At 49.9% G+C, this 15,726-nt stretch overlaps 1 protein-coding gene across 1 annotated transcript in view; it reads left to right on the top strand.

The window, feature by feature from the left end:
- Nucleotides 1-11,912, top strand: part of IL17RA (interleukin 17 receptor A) — a 20,008-nt gene extending 8,096 nt beyond the window's left edge. The window contains exons 4-13 of the mRNA XM_019629973.1: nt 588-700; nt 1,940-2,066; nt 3,667-3,714; nt 3,805-3,968; nt 4,692-4,775; nt 5,121-5,202; nt 5,904-5,915; nt 6,205-6,306; nt 8,455-8,496; nt 9,078-11,912. Of these exons, the coding sequence (XP_019485518.1) occupies nt 588-700; nt 1,940-2,066; nt 3,667-3,714; nt 3,805-3,968; nt 4,692-4,775; nt 5,121-5,202; nt 5,904-5,915; nt 6,205-6,306; nt 8,455-8,496; nt 9,078-10,564 (2,261 nt within the window). The 3' untranslated portion in view covers nt 10,565-11,912. The remainder of the gene's footprint in view (nt 1-587; nt 701-1,939; nt 2,067-3,666; nt 3,715-3,804; nt 3,969-4,691; nt 4,776-5,120; nt 5,203-5,903; nt 5,916-6,204; nt 6,307-8,454; nt 8,497-9,077) is intronic.
- Nucleotides 11,913-15,726: the final 3,814 nt, after the last annotated feature.

The raw sequence follows: 15,726 nt of genomic DNA, 5'->3' as shown, positions 1-15,726 counted from the left end.
GGGGGAGGGAGTCACATGGTTAATTCTGTGACTGCGGTACCAAATATTTACTGGAAAAATGGTAACACCTTTGCCAGTCTGCTTTTTCCTTTAATTTAAGGGCTGCCATTTCTTAAAATAGCATCCCTAAACCTCTTAAGGATAGAGAATTGTATTACAGAACTGAGAAGATTAGGGTTAAGGAGAAGAACCAGCCCCAGATTTGTGAACAGGGCCTGAGGAGTTCTCTTTATATGTCCCCAGCTCCTACTGTTGTTGCAACCTCTTCAAGGATGGTAGAAATGGCTGCGTTCGACACCCATGCCCTATTGCCAACGCCCTTTGCCACAAACTTGCAAAGCCTTTGCTTCTAGCCCAGTGTAAAGTGTTGCTTATTCTGTGTAGCTGCGAAGTAACTGTCTACAGGGCAGGAGGCTAACTTAGGCCCAGGAGTGAGCTGGGAGGAACAGGAAGTGAAGGGTTGGGTAAGATGGGCAGATTTTCTTTTAAGAGTGAACAAGCATAACCAACGGGGAAGTGACACACCCACCCGGCAATTTGTCTCGTTGACCTGCATCTGTGTCTGCTCTCCTCCCTCTAACCTTCAGCCAGCATCCTCTACCTGGAGGGCGCAGAGTTATCTGTTCTGCAGCTGAACACCAATGAGCGTTTATGTGTCAAGTTTGAGTTTCTCTCCAAACTGCAGCATCATCACCAGCGGGTAAGAATCCAGCTCCTGCGTGGACTGTGTTCCTCTGATGACCATGGGGAGTAGAACGTGTTTTTGAAAACTTCCCAGATGTGCCTCCCCCCACTTTTCCTTCCAGCCTTCCCTAGCTAGTCACTGAATAGGGAGAGCCTTCCCAGCCCTGCCTCCTGCCATCTTTACTTGTAACTGACATTAGTGTGGGCCCTGCCTCCAGAAAGGAATGACTGCCCAGACCAAAGAACCAAAGTGGGTGGGGCACATGTAAATGAGTTCTTCAGCAATTTCTGCTCATTTTGCTACTAATAGCCAGGTAGTAAATTGTTGACTCTAGTTTGTTTAAAGCCATGGTTCTCAAAGTGTTGTCCCAGGAACACCCCATCAGCATGACCTGGGAGCTTGTTAGAAATGCAGATTCTAGGGCCCCACCCCAGACCTGCTGAGTCAGAAATTGGGGTGGGGCCCAGCAATCCTTTAACAAGCCCATCAGGTAGTTCTGATGCAAGCTCCAGTTAGAAAACTGCTAGTTTAAATCTGCAAAAAGTGACCATTTGCAGAGCTCCCACAGATACAGGAAGCAAAGACAGATTCCCCTCCCCCATGTTTAATTAGGGCCCCCCCAAAAAAACTTGACTGCTAGGTGGGTGGTGAGAACCAGGTGCCTGGATACTTAGAAGCAAAGAACCCCAGCCTCATCGAGCAAGGTAGTTCAAATAGGACCTGGAGTCAGTACCTATTTTCCGCACTGTCCAGAAAATACCTCCACACACATTCTGTCATGTCTGCAGGCCCAGAGTGACTGGGGACCTCTCTAGCCCTCCCTCTGCACTTTTGTGCTCCAGAACATTCTCAAGAGATCCCTGGCTTTCCCATTTAAGGAGGAAGAGTCACTTAACAAATAGTTTTTAGCTGCGTCTTAGGCACCAGCTTGCCAATGGCCCCAAGTCCTTTGGCTGGTCTCCCTTACACCATTGTTCTGCACAAGAAGGCTGATGGGGGAGGAGGGCTCTGCGGCTTCCCTCAGATTGGCTTCCTGCGTGACACTATACTGATGAGGCCAGATATTGAAATAGGCAGAAAAGACCAGAGGAAAAAAAGAGCAAAGATACAGAAGCCTCTGATTTTGGATCTGTGGTGGGTATTCTTATTTTTGACTGATCTTTTGGTGGTAGGTAGAGGGGGTTCTTTGGGCACAGCTGGGTGAGAGGTGTGGTGTCTTCCCTGTCCAACCTCCCCTTTTTCCCTTCTCTTCAGTGGCGTTTTACCTTCAGTCACTTTGTAGTAGAACCTGGCCAGGAATATGAGGTGACCGTTCACCACCTGCCCAAGCCCATCCCTGACGGGGACCCCAATCACCAGTCCAGGAACTTCGCCGTGCCTGGTAAGAGCGCCCCACTCAGCCCTTCCCTTTACCCGTGGCTCTGCAGAAGAATCCTGCAGGTTGCCCAGACATCAGCCTCCCTGCTCAGCTGGACAGTGGCTGCTATTGTCAGCATGTGATGCCCACGGAACAAACAGATGCCCGGGATGGGGGGCTCTTTGCGGTGTGGCTGCAGCCTATACTCCCTGAAGGCAGAGCCCATTCTCTGACCCCAGGAGTTCTAAGGGAACCAGAGTCCCTCTCTCTGTCTAGAGAAGCACGGTCCCTGCCCAGGAAGTATCAGGAAGACACGCCACTCTTGGAAGAGTTATAACCCCTGTTCCCAGCCTTGTCCCAGCTTCTGTCACCTTGTTCTTCCCTTTGACCTCATATCCTATCTGCGTTTATCTCACACCATCCCACGTATGACACCATCTCCTCTTCCCCCACTCATCCATCTTGTCTGTGAATACTGCCAGGTTTATCTTTGAAAACAGCCTGCAGTGTGTGTGCACCTTCTATCTCTCTGTCCTCTTCAGAATGTAAGCCACAGCCTACAACACTTCTCACTGTTCAAAGCCAACCACACTTGGAACGCCAGCCCCCTTGAGGACGGGGTCTGGGTCCTATACCCATTTGTGCAATTGCCAGAACCTCACAAACTGTGATCAGGAAATGCTTGTTAAGGATGATGATGACCTTCGTCTCTGGAGCACCCCTACACACACATGCACACACAACCCCCACTCACACTATCTGCTTACTCTACTCTTCTTCAGCTTACTCATCACTCCCTGATATAATATTGTCATAATATATTTGTGACATTATATTATGAATTATATTATATTCATTTTATTGGTCTCTTCTACCAGAATGTGATCTCTGGACGACAGGGACTGTCTTTATTCACCACTGTATCTCCAGCACCTAGAATGGTGCCTGGCACATATTGGGCGCTCCATAAGCATTTGTTTAGTGAGTGATTCTCCCCAGCCCCCTCCCCTGTCCCTAAAGTATACTGAGGTAGTCCCTGTCACTCAACAATTCATACTTGTCACGTGTCTTCTTAAACCAAAGTAAAAACGTTACAGTCAAGGAAATTAGGGAAGGGGATCAAGAAGCTATCTGGAGCAGTGGTCCTTTAGGTAGTTCCCAGAATCTGATAGAAAGGCAGATTCTCAGGAACCGCCATCCTCCCCTCCCTCTCTCCCCTCCCCCACCACCACCTGCTGAATCAGAAACTGCTGATGATGGCACACACAAAAACTCAAGAAAAACTACCATGGAGGAACAAAAAACAAAGTTCTCTCTCCCTTTGTAAACAGTCAGAGGCAACCCTGGAGAGGAAGCTGCAGTGGGGAGAGAAGGCACTGGATTGGACCATGACTCTGGTCACCCAAAGCAAGCTCAGGAGAAATACACTTGAATCTAGAGGGTTCCCTGACAGAGGAGGGTTGAGGCAGCTCAGTCGACCCCAATGCTGCGGGGCTTGCTTTGAAGAGGTCATCCTTGAACAGGCTCTCTAGAAGGAAAACTGTTATCCTGGTGTCAGCAGTCTGGAAGAGTAAACTTTCTGAGGCAGAGGCTTAATGGTTTCCTTTTGCTTCTGGGTCTGCAGACTGCAAGGACCCCAGGATGAAGAACACTACACCATGTGTGAGCTCAGGTAATTTCAGCTGGCCGCCTTGCCAAGGGAGCTTTACCTGGGTGTGCATGCCCTCCCCTCACCCCCAGCCTGTGTCTGTTCCCTGGGCAGGCAGCCTGTGGGACCCCAACATGACCGCAGACACCCTGGAAGCCCACCAGCTGCGGGTGAGCTTCACCCAGTGGAACGAACCTACCCGTTACCAGATCCTGCTCAGCAGTTTCCCACGCACAAAGAACCAGACATGTTCCCAAGAAGTACTGGATATACCTGCGGTAACTCCCTGCCACTCCTCACCCCTCAAACATAGCTCAGAGCCACCTCTCCAAGCCCCAGCCTCCCCTTACTGATCCTGACAACATTGTTGCCAGAAGCCCAGTGCTCGGCGCTATGCTCAGGCAGTACCGATCGGAATGCTTGGCTCTTTTTCCTTCCTTTTGGTATGTAGTTGATATACAAGGACAGCTGACTCTGGTGGAGGTTTCCTTTTGCTCTTACAGTTTATGGCTAACAGAGTATAGGTGGTCTCTGCCCTACCCACCACCCCCATCCTTTTTGCCCTTCCCTCCCCCACATTCTCCCTGTTCTCTTTTTGTTCTACTTCATTTATTCCACTGATTTCAAAATGGATTTGAAGATGTTTTAAATGTGGAAATGAAGACAAAGGGGAAATAAAGATGAAGCAATAAGATGAAGCCAGGGTGCAATGAGCACAGAAAATGTGCCATGATGCTGGGTGTGAGCAGAGATTTGTCCCTGCAATGCCCAGCAGCCAAAGCAAAGAGGGGAATACCAGTCACTAGCTGTGTTTGTGAGTTAACAGCAGACCCGATGCACTGGGGAAATGTCGTTTTCCTGGTGCAGAAACCTGGAAGGTGTTTATCCCTCTGGCCTTCCTGAGGGCAAACTGACATTGGGGAAGGTTGTCACCAGCTTCCTGCAACGCTACAGCCAGCTCTGGTCCAGCTAGCCTCACCCATCCTCTCCCCTCTCTTTAGCCCACACGAGAGGACTTCCACCAGCGGTCCAACGTCACATTCACTCTACAAAACTTTGATTGGTGCTGCCACCACCAAGTGCAGGTGGGTGAGTGGTGTAGACAGGTATGGGAGAGCGTGCACAGGTCGGCATTCCTGCTAGATGGGCAAGGGAGGGAGGGAGGGTGACTTGTGGACTGGCGCTCTCTCTGAGGACCCAACTCCACTACTGTCTGAGATGCCCTGCTTGGTGAGGCATCATCTCTGCCTCTCCAGTCCCACTCTCTCAGCCTCATCTGGACAGGGCTTTTTTGACCCCCTGTCGATGATGGGCAGTCTACCTAACAACCACAGGACAACCCTGGAGCCGCCCGCCAGGGTCCATTGCTCTGCTGGCAGGAAAGTATCCGTGGGGGTCCCTGTCTTCCCTGCTCTTCTATGCCCTCACAGATTCAGCCCTTCTTTATCAGCTGTCTGAACGACTGCCTCAGACACCTCGTCACTGTCCCCTGCCCAGGAACTCCTACCCCAGGTAGGAAGCATATGGCTGTCCTGGGGCATATTTGGGGTGAGAGTAGATGAAGGTTAACAGCTTGTCTTGAACCCTGACCTGGTCCTAAGGATGGGGCAGAGTTTAAGCTGGAGGGATTCAGGCCTGAGGTGTGGGGCTTTAGAAAGAGACTCCTGGATTAGACTGCCTTTCGTTACTGTGTGGCCTTGGGCAAAGTTCATAATCTTTCTGATCCTCCACTTCTGTGACTGGAAACGTGGGGACCGTCACTGTCATCGAGTTGCAGTTATATGTGATGTGCAGAACAAAGTGCTTTAACATGTCATTGATTTTAATCCTCACAAGTTGTGAGTCAGAGTACCTAAGAAATGGAGACTCCCTTCCCCTGGTTCATAGATGAAGAGATGTTACGCAATTTGTCCAAGATCACACAATAGGGAAGCGGCACAGCCCATTCAGAAGCCATGTGCAGCCTGACATGTGGCTAGTCAAAGCTGATCAGAAAGCAGCAGATGTTGCACTGGCCTGGATGGGAGGTGGGACATCACTTAGTAGAGCAGCAGCTCAGGTGTTTCCTGTAGATAGTTTGATCAAGTTGACCCATATCTAAAGTGCTTGGTGTAGGACCAAGGTCATTAGCAGGCCCTCATCGGATGTCAGTGATGATTTTGTGATTTCTGCTAATAATTAAAAATACTTCTTTCCTTTTGTTCTCCTTGCAGACCCGATTGCAGGTAAGCCCAGTGTTCCTTCCCATAGTGTGCTGCAGGAGCCCCAAGGGGACATTCCTGAGGGGCCATGTGAGACATTCCTGGCAGAGCCTTGTGTGGAGCCAGGCACACAAGGCTGAACCAAGAGAACTGCCCTGGGGGTGGGGGTGGGGGGTGGGGGAGTGAGATCACCAGCCTGTCCTGGCGCAGGCCAGAGAGACCTGGTGAGGGGCTGGGCAACAGGGCTGGGGACCTCAGGGCTGCCGTAGCAGGCCTCCCTGCCACATCACTCATGCTGTTCTACTCGTCACAGACTATATACCCCTGTGGGTGTACGGGTTCATCACGGGCGTCTCCATCCTACTGATAGGCTCCGTCATCATGCTGGTGCTCTGCATGACCTGGAGACTGTCCGGTAAGGGGCAAGCATGGTGGGGTGGGGCCTTGGGTTTTCCCCTCTGCTCTTGTCTTTCTTCCTATGTTCCCCTCCCCACTCCAGTCTCTGTAAGGCTGTGCTCAGAGAGCGTACTTCAATCTCAAATTTCATGCAGACATCGCCTCTGTTGTCAAGAGCTCCGAGTCTGCAGTAAGGCTGACCCGGGCTCAGATACCAACTCCAGCACTTCCACCTGGGCAAAGTACTCAATTCTCTGAGCCGAGGTTGTTCTTTTGTAAAAAGGAAATTATAAAGATGCCCACATCATAAAGCGATTGTAAAGATTACTTGAGGTAGTGCATATGAGTTCTTAGCATGGAGCCTGGCACATGATATTTGCTCAGTATGTGCTGGCTACAATTGCATTTATTGCTACTAAAATTAATATTATTAAAATCAGCAGGTTGGAAGGAGCTAGGGTGGAGGTTCCCTGCTCAGACATAATCAGCCAGGCAGGTGGAGCAACCTGAGTGACCCCATCCTGCAGCCTCTAGATTGTACCCCTGAGGTCAGGGAGAGTAGCATGACAAGGGACAGCATGATGTGACAGAGAAGACTCCAGGGACCTAGAGCACATGGCTATGCATCCTAGCTCTGCCTCACTGGTTTGCCATCAAAAGCAAGTTGCTTAACAAATTGTAGATTTGGGTTTTTTTCTGGAAAATGGCATTATAACACATCCCTGTCAGGGCTGTGGTGAGAATTAAATGACATAGCAAGGAAGGTGCTTATTGTTGGGTGTTAATAAATATGGGTTCCCTCTCCCTGCTCAACCCTCTCTGTCCAGGTTCTCTCAGGTTAGGGGGCTCAGCCTTTCCCTGCTCCTCCACAACCTTGGGTTCCTCCTTCAACGATCTGGGAGGCCATTTCCCCACTTACAAGGCTCATTGGGATTAGGTATTTAATCAGTTTTAATTATATTGTGCAGTGGGAAGAACACCAAACCAGGCAGACCTGTTGAGAGGGTCCTTCTCCAGAGGATTATTGGGCAGGTCAAATGAGTTAACATTTCTTCGAGTGCTTTATAAACTGTAAAGTTAACATCTCTAAGTGCTTTATAAACTGTAAAGCTCTCTATAGATGTCAGGGAGGCTTCTTGTTTCTTTTCTGCTGTTGCTCTTCTGACCTTTCCTGAAGTGCCCCCAACCATGAGGTGAAGGAAGGGACAGAAAAGAAACCTCACTCATTGACTGCCTTTTGACAGTTCTGGGAAAAGGCCCAAAGGGTGGGGATTGAAATGAAGGCTCTTAGTGTCTTCCTTGGCCATCCATTGACTCTGTTCCTCCCGTCTGTGTCACAGAGTAGTTGATAGTTGATTCCTGCACTGCAGTTTCCTTCATTGCATCTCTGAGGAGAGGGATTGCTCAGATATGTTGGTTTCCCTTCCTCACCTCAAAAATACCAGGAGGAGGGCCGGACGAGTGGCTCAGTTGGTTAAGAGCTCCCTCAAGAGTGTGAGCTCTGAGCAACAGTGGTTTGAATCCCGCCCGAGCTGAGCAGCCGCTGAGCTGCCAGCAGGTGGCAGGATGGTTCAGCTAAAAAAAAAAAAAAAATACCAGGAGGAAATGTCATCACACCCAGTGGAGGCTACTTCTGGAGATACGTTGTAAGATTTATGCTTCCTATAAGGACAGCTCTAGGGAAGGGCTTTTCCTCAAGTGGGGAGTTTCCTTGGGGGTGGCCAAATTGTGGGGAGGGGACACCAGGACTGTAATGAGGGGCCAGAGGGGAACCCCCAGTCACCACTCCAGGCATTCTGGTTGGGTCAGTGCCACAGAATCCTTGTGACCCCAGCTGACTATGTATGATGTGCCAGGCACTTCACATACCAATCTCATTTAATCCTCCACCACACACCCATTTTACAGAGGAAGAAGCTGAGTTTCTGAGGCATTAGTAACTTTCCCAGATCTCACCACTCACCATGGCTGGCCGGGATTCACATCTGAGCAACTCACACAGCACGGTCCCTCTGCAAAGGCCCAGAAGCGTCTAGTAACTTCTGTCTCGGGCCGCCCTCCCTTATCAGTTGCCCTTTGTCAAGTGGGGCTGGGCTCCCGTCAGGTGCCCTGTGAGCTGGTTCCTATGTCTCTTCCAAAAGAGCCACTTCAATGGTTTTCTTTTCAGGGTCTCATCATGAAAAATATGGCAATGACACCAGAGATACAGGTCAGTATTTCCTGGTGTGGGTGGGCTGTGTTTGGTGGGTGTTTGTTTTTAAAAGCATGATGGAGGGTTCTCCTGAGATACATGGATGGGTTGCCTTCTGCAGTTTAACTCCTGAGTCTCTTCAGGAGACCTCACCTTTAGAGGACCTGCCTTCTGCACCCCCACGCAGAGGGCACCTCAAATGGCAAGGCTGGAGTAATGTTTTTAAATCACTTGGACAAGGAAAGGAAGGGAAGTTACCATAATTTGTAAAAAGAGGTCCCCCCTATAACAGACATATCTGTTCCATAGGAAAGGTCTTCGTGCCTTTTTTCTTTTTAATTAAAATAATTAAAATATAGACTAAAGGCCAGATAGAAATGCGAGAGAGGGAGATTCTTTTTCCAGAAGGCACCAAACTAGTTTTTTTCAGGCAGCCCAAACAGGTGAAACAGCAACATTTGGCTTATTCCAAGGCCTCAGTTACATTTCTTAGGCTGGGGAGCAGAGCTCTGTCTGGCACCTGCCCTTGGCCTGTGGTGCGAGGGTCAGCGCAGACACACATCTGAACCTGTGGTCTTGGCTTCCCTTGTTTCCCCTAGATGTCCTGCCCGCCACTGGTCTCACACCCCCTCCCCTGAAGCCCAGGAAGGTCTGGATTGTCTACTCTGCCGACCACCCCCTCTACGTGGACGTGGTCCTAAAGTTCGCCCAATTCCTGCTGACCGTCTGTGGCACCGAAGTGGCCCTTGACCTGCTGGAGGAGCAAGTCATCTCAGAGGTGGGGGTCATGACCTGGGTGGGCCGTCAGAAGCAGGAGATGGTAGAGAGCAACTCCAAGATCATCATCCTGTGCTCCCGAGGCACCCGGGCCAAGTGGCAGGCCATCCTCGGCTGGGAGGAGCCTGCTGTCCAGCTTCGATGTGACCACCAGAAGCCCGCAGGGGACCTTTTCACAGCGGCCATGAACATGATCCTCCCAGACTTCAAGAAGCCGGCCTGCTTCGGCACATACATTGTCTGCTACTTCAGTGACATCAGCAGTGAGAGTGATATCCCCGACCTCTTCAACATCACTTCCAGGTACCCACTCATGAGTAAATTTGAGGAGGTGTACTTCCGGATCCAGGACCTGGAGATGTTTGAACCTGGCCGGATGCACCATGTTGGGGAGCTTAGAGGGGATAACTACCTGCAGAGCCCCAGTGGCTGGCAGCTCAAAGAAGCTGTGGGGAGGTTCCGGGAGTGGCAGACTCGGTGCCCTGATTGGTTTGAGCATGAGAACCTTTGCTCGCCGGATGACCCGGACCTCCCATCCCTGGATGAAGAGGTGTTTGAAGAGCCACTGCTGCCACCAGGAAGAGGGATTGTGAAGCAAAAGCCGGTGGTACAGGAGCCTGCCCCTGAGGGCTGCCTGGTGGTAAATCTTCTCGGCCCTGAGAAAGGAGGGGGAGTGGCGAGGCTGCAACCTCAACTTCAGGCGGCACAGCCCCTCCTAGCCATGGTGCTCCCTGTGGATGTGGTCCCTCCTGCTCAAGCCATGGAACCCGTCTCTCACACCGTCGGGAGCCACGCAGCTAGCCGGTTGGCCGTTGTGGAGGGAGGCGAGGCCTGCCCACTGCTAGAGGGCTGCGACCCTCGGAGGAACAGTGTCGTCTTCCCCATCATGGACTCAGAGCACCCGCCTGTCTGCAGCACCCCGACAGCATCACCCCACCACTTCCCAGAGCACGGAAGGGAGCAGCTCGAAAGCTTGATGTTCTCACTCTTCCAGCAGAGTCTGAGCTGCCAGGAGGGGTGGGAGAGACCGGCCGTGGCCCTGGAAGACCCATACACACCCTACGAGGAGGAGCAGCGGCAGTCGGTACAGTCTGACCAGGGCTATATCTCCAGGAGCTCCCCACAGCCCCCCGATGGACTTATGGAAATGGAGGAAGAGGAAGAAAAGCAGGACCTGTGCAAGGTGGCCAAGAAGCTCTCCCCTGAGGCCCTGGAGAGCCTGAGAAGCCTCCAGCGACAGCTTTTCTTCCAAGAGCTTCAGAAGAACTCTGGCTGGGACAGTGTGGAGCCAGAGGGGCCAGTGGCATAGGGCCTCCCAGATCCAGAGCGCTGAGAGAAGGGAGTGTGTATGTACATGGGTGTACACGTGTGTCTGTATATGTGTATGTGCATTATATTTGTGTGTGAAATGGTACCTTTAAAATGTAGATATCTTGATTCTGATGCCTGGGCATCCCTCTTAATTTTTCTTTCTGTGACTGTCTGGTCATCTTCCATCCCCACAAAAATCTACAGCCCATTCCCAGGAGCTAGTGGCAGTGTCCTTGAGTGTCCATCATTCATTCATACATTCATTCATTCATTCAACATTTATTTTGTACCTACTATGTGCCAGGCATCTGAGATACAAAGATAAATTGTCCCTGGTCTTGGCCTTGGCCACCAAGGAGCTTAACATCTTGTGAGAGCGACATATTAGCAAATAGAGGAGGTCATGAAAGATGTAAAGACTGAACAGACGCCTGTCCAGGGCTATGCAGACACACAGAAGGGGCGCCTGGCCCAGTGATACATTCCTGGAGGGGATGATGTATAAGCTGAAGGGAGAAGCTAGTTTCCTAGGCAAGAGATTGTGGTTGGAGAAGGCACCAGTCTCAGGGAAGCAGCATGTGGAGTAATGGCTGGGAGGTGAGTGGGAGTTAGGCCATCAGGGAACTGCAGGTTGAGCCTGGAGAGGAAGGAGGGAGGCATAAGAGATGGGATGAAGACATCACCAGAGCCCAGGCTGGGAGTTAGGACATCAGCCCAAAGGCCTGGGACTCCTTGAATATGAGGAGCTGTTATCCTGCAGAGGAGGAGGCTGAGGGCCAAACATACCTGGAAGCCACCTCAGATCATTTTGGAAAGAGACAGGATAAACATCTGTGATGTGAAACTGAACAGCATTCAACAGGGAGAAAGGTCTAAAACCCTGAGCTCGTGTTTTGGCAGTCAGTGGGAGAGTTATGGCAGAGGATGCTTTTGGGGCTGCTGGCTCTGAAGCACTGGGAGCTGAGGGACCTTAGCTCCACACTTGGGTCCAGTGGCAGAGTGAATTGAGTATGAGATACGGAGCGGGGAGAATGGGAGGGCAGTGAGGATCTGGGCAGGCCCTTTGAAGGGAGAGGAATGTGCCACTCTACTTAAAGGTCTGAGGTTCAGAGACAGCATTTGAGGAGAGATGCTAAGGCCGTGTGTGAAGTTGTTCCCGGAAGAGTGCACTGGGATGCCATCTGCCCCTGGAGCCGAGGGTTCTCCATCACCTATGTTTGTGCTGTTAACTATAGCTTCAAGTTTCAGCACAGAGGAGAGGATTTCTGAAATGTGATGGGAAACCAAATATTACAGGTGTACATGTGCATGAAAGAGGTTGTCAATAAAAGAATGAATACATTTAACTCTGCTAAGAATTCCTGGTAGTTATTTTGAGTCACATGTTCCCATAGGTCAAGCAGTCCTAGTTAGAATTCTCTTCTTGTAGTGAGATTTTGCCAAGTAGCAGCAAGAGCATCGAGGCCTAAGTCCCAAACAATGTGTAGTCCAGGCCCAGCCCAACAGCAGCAAAGGACCAGGTGAGAGAGAGGTATGGATGAGATGTCTGTGTTCCCTCAGAAATTCTTAAGTTGACACTTAATCCTCAAGGTGATGGTATTAGAGGTGGAGCCTTTGGGAGCTGATTAGATCATGAGGGTGGGGCCTCATGAATGGGATTAGTGCTCTTATAAAAGAGACCCCAGAGAGATCCTTTCATTCTTCTGCCACCCTCTCTTTAGTGTCATTCCTTTGTTGCTTCCACCTCCCTCCCGCTCCCTGTAGCCCCCCAGTCTCACACTGGTCACCGTAGGTGCTGGAAATTCTGTCAACCTGAATGTGGTGTCTGCTATGAGCCCAATGCCAAGAATCAAGAGCTTCAAGAGCACGTATAAAGGAAGTGAGGCCTGCCTTTCCGTATTATTCTGAACCATGGCTAATAAAATTCTACTTTGCCTAGAAGAGCCCCTCCAAGAACACCTGTCCTCCAAGCTGTGACTCTCCCACCTCTCTGGTCCTGCTTCAAAACAGTGCTTTAGAGGTGGCTCAAGGTGGGCGGAAGGACCCACAGTCAACGTGTGACCACAGCATCCTTTGGCAGGTGCCTATGACTGCTGGCCAGTGCAAGCCTCCCACTCCTGGCGCATTTCCATAGGTGTTTCCTGCCTGCTGTCCTGACCCTAGTCAGAAAAAAAAAAGGTGTGATTAGATGGCGGGTGGTCTGGGCATGGCTCCATACAGTGCTTCTTACTACTTCTATTTGAAACCAGTTTTCCTTTTTCTGCCTAGGAAGGTCCTCAGCGGTGTTTAGTCTTTGAGGGAGTTTGTTCTGTCATTTAGACATTCATTCAGTAGTTTGAGCTGGGATCTCTGAATGCTAGGGCGTGATGGATTTTACTTAGTTCCTGCTAATCTTCGAATATGAAATAGGGCATAAGGGAGAAGCTGTACTAACAGTGTGATGGGTGATTTTCATTCTGCAGTTCTTCCCCAATAAATAAGGGGAGAGCCAGCCCTGTTCTGCTCCAGCACCTCCTGAGAAGACCTGCCAAGGAAGGGCCACAAGACAGTCTGCTCCAGGCTCTGCAAGACAGTAGGGGCCCAAGCATGCGTGAACTCAAGAGTCAGACACAGCCTGGGCCCTGGGTGTCAAGTCGAGTGTGTTGGAGAGTTTTCTTAAAGAGGCTGTGCCTCTAGCTCCCATGCTTGCCAGCTGAGTTACTTAACTGAAGTTATCTTCCTTAGGCCTCAGGTAGCTTGTCTCTAAAATGGGTGCAGTAGGAATTCCTACCTCACTGAGGTCTTGTGAGGATGGTGAAGCCTACGTGTGAAGTGCTTAGGTGGTGTCCCACACACAGGAAGCACTGCAAACATGGCAGCCACACTGGTTCAGATATTTCCACCCCTCCCACACTGCTGCCTTTGAGGAGCCTGGAGGCTTCCATAGGTCTCTTTGCCCCTTGGCAAGGAGAAGCGCTCTGACCTGGCTCTGGGTCAGAGCAGTTTATGAACCCAGGGTACTATGTATCTAGCCTCCTTTCCTGTTGTCACTGCTTTCTTACTCAAGTGTTTGCTTTTTCAGATTATAAAAGTAATAGATGACCCAGTATTTGACATATTAGGAACTTAATAAATGTGTTGGCTGCGTGAATATGCTCATTTTGGGAAAATGGAAACAATATAGATTCTATAGATTCTATGTTGCAGAAGATAAAGCAACTGCCCCCAGACCATGGGTATAGGCTGTGACGTTGGGGTGCCCCGTGGCTTTCTGCCAGGATGGGACCCTTGCCGGATGTCTGCTCCCCACTCAGTGCCTTCCACATCACTCCTAAATGGCTTCCAGGTCCATCTCCTTTCTTTTGGCCTTTCCCCAGCTCTCCATGCCCTGCTGCCTCTCCCAGGTCTTGGCACTGGGTCCACATGCTCAACTTTTCCATTTGGTCAAGGCAGGCAGGGTGCCCTGTTGAACCAGCCTTTCCTGTTAGAGGAACATGGAGTCCTCTCTCTCATGATTTGAAGGATGCCAAGAAGTCTTGTCCAATATGCCTGCCCATCCTGGTACCAATTCCTTTCCTAGGAGGAATAGTCCCTTAGGTTGGTAACTGATTAGGTTTCTGATTAGAAAGGAAGAAGATACAACAGTACCCTGAGAGGACAAAGGGGAGATAAAGGAGAGGGAGAGGAAAAATTGGCTGGCCCCCACTTTTGCCTGCACCTACATGGTGTCCTGCCAGTTGACTTTTGCTCAGTGCCTCTTCCATGACACTCACACAGAATATGAAAACTAGTCCCTGCTTTTTAGCCAGAACTGCACAGTTTTAATGAAGGGTAAGTTGAACCCAGTTAACAGATAAAGTCTGAAGGGTGCCTGAGGTACAGATTTTGAAGGCAGGCAGTCTTGGGTTCAAATCAGAATTCCCTTCCTAACTATGGTGTGGCATTCAGCAAGCTACTTCCTCTTTCTGGACCTCAGGAAAATGGAGATAAAGCTGCCTAGGAGGTGGCTGAGAGTGAAATGAGCCAATGAGCATCCAGGGCCTGGCAGTCACGTGCAGGATATATTCCCATGCTCTTCCTTAGGGCCACAGCTGCAGGGCCAGACTCAAATCCTCAGGCAAGGCCTGAGTGTGGTCTCAACACAGCCCATTCATGAGGAGAGCACTCCTACACCTCTTCTTCACCTTTCACAAAGTGCCTCCAGGTATGCCCCAGCACTGACCAAAATTGGTGAGAGCTAACTTGTGTAACTAAGAAATGTATAAATATTTATAACATGCTTAGCCAAATTAATCATTTTATTTTACATCTAGATTTAGGAAGAAATGAAGGCATGGTCTCAGGTTGTTCTGTAATTATTTCCTGTGTAAATTTTGCCCCCACCCCACATTATGATTATAAATGTCTTGAGGAAAAGGACCATTTTTGCATATATCACCTCATTTAATTCTTACCACAGCCTTGTGAGGTAGGTAATATTACTTCTGTTTTATAAGTGTTGAAAACATCCCAGGAGGTCAGGTAAGGGCCCAAAGCCACAGCTAGTAGGAGGCAGAGCAAGCCTGCGAGCAGGCTCTGACCATGCTCCAACTTTGCCTCTCTCACCCTGCTTGGTCAAACCACTGTATGGCCTTTGGAATGGCCAGAAGCATCATAGGGCAACAACACAGAGTAGCTTGAATAGTGCTGACTGTCTCTGTGCTAAAGAAAAAAAACCCAAAACTTTAATTTTATTTTTATGCAGACACAATGTTCTGTCTTAGACTTCACAGTCCCCTTTGTGTTAAAAAAAAAAAAAACCCATGGCCTGTTCTTCTCACTCATACGTGAATTCATGCTTCTGAAGGGTGCATGAGCAATAGAGGAGGGCAGAGTAAAAATAAGTTCTCAGGCTTTCCCCTTTGGTAAGTTATTCTGAGAAAGAAATGGGAGAGATAGCTCCGGGTTGCTGGAACTATCACTCTCAGGATGAGAGCCCATCTGATTTAGCCCTGCCTACACCCACCAGGTCAAGGCCAAAGCCACACTATCTCCCTGAGTAGCATGCCACTGCTTAGAAGGAAATAGCCAAGGTGAACCCATAATGTTAACATAAACCTATAAAATGGTGACAAATGTCACAGTGACATTTAAGAATTTAGTAAGGAAATCAGGACAGGAAAGATCTTAAACCACACAGGA

Source organism: Hipposideros armiger, unplaced genomic scaffold (genome assembly GCF_001890085.2).
Source record: "Hipposideros armiger isolate ML-2016 unplaced genomic scaffold, ASM189008v1 scaffold_878, whole genome shotgun sequence".
NCBI classification, from domain to species: Eukaryota; Metazoa; Chordata; class Mammalia; order Chiroptera; family Hipposideridae; genus Hipposideros; species Hipposideros armiger.
The sequence above is the reverse complement of the archived record's forward strand: the minus strand, read 5'-3'. Positions and strand labels throughout refer to the sequence as shown.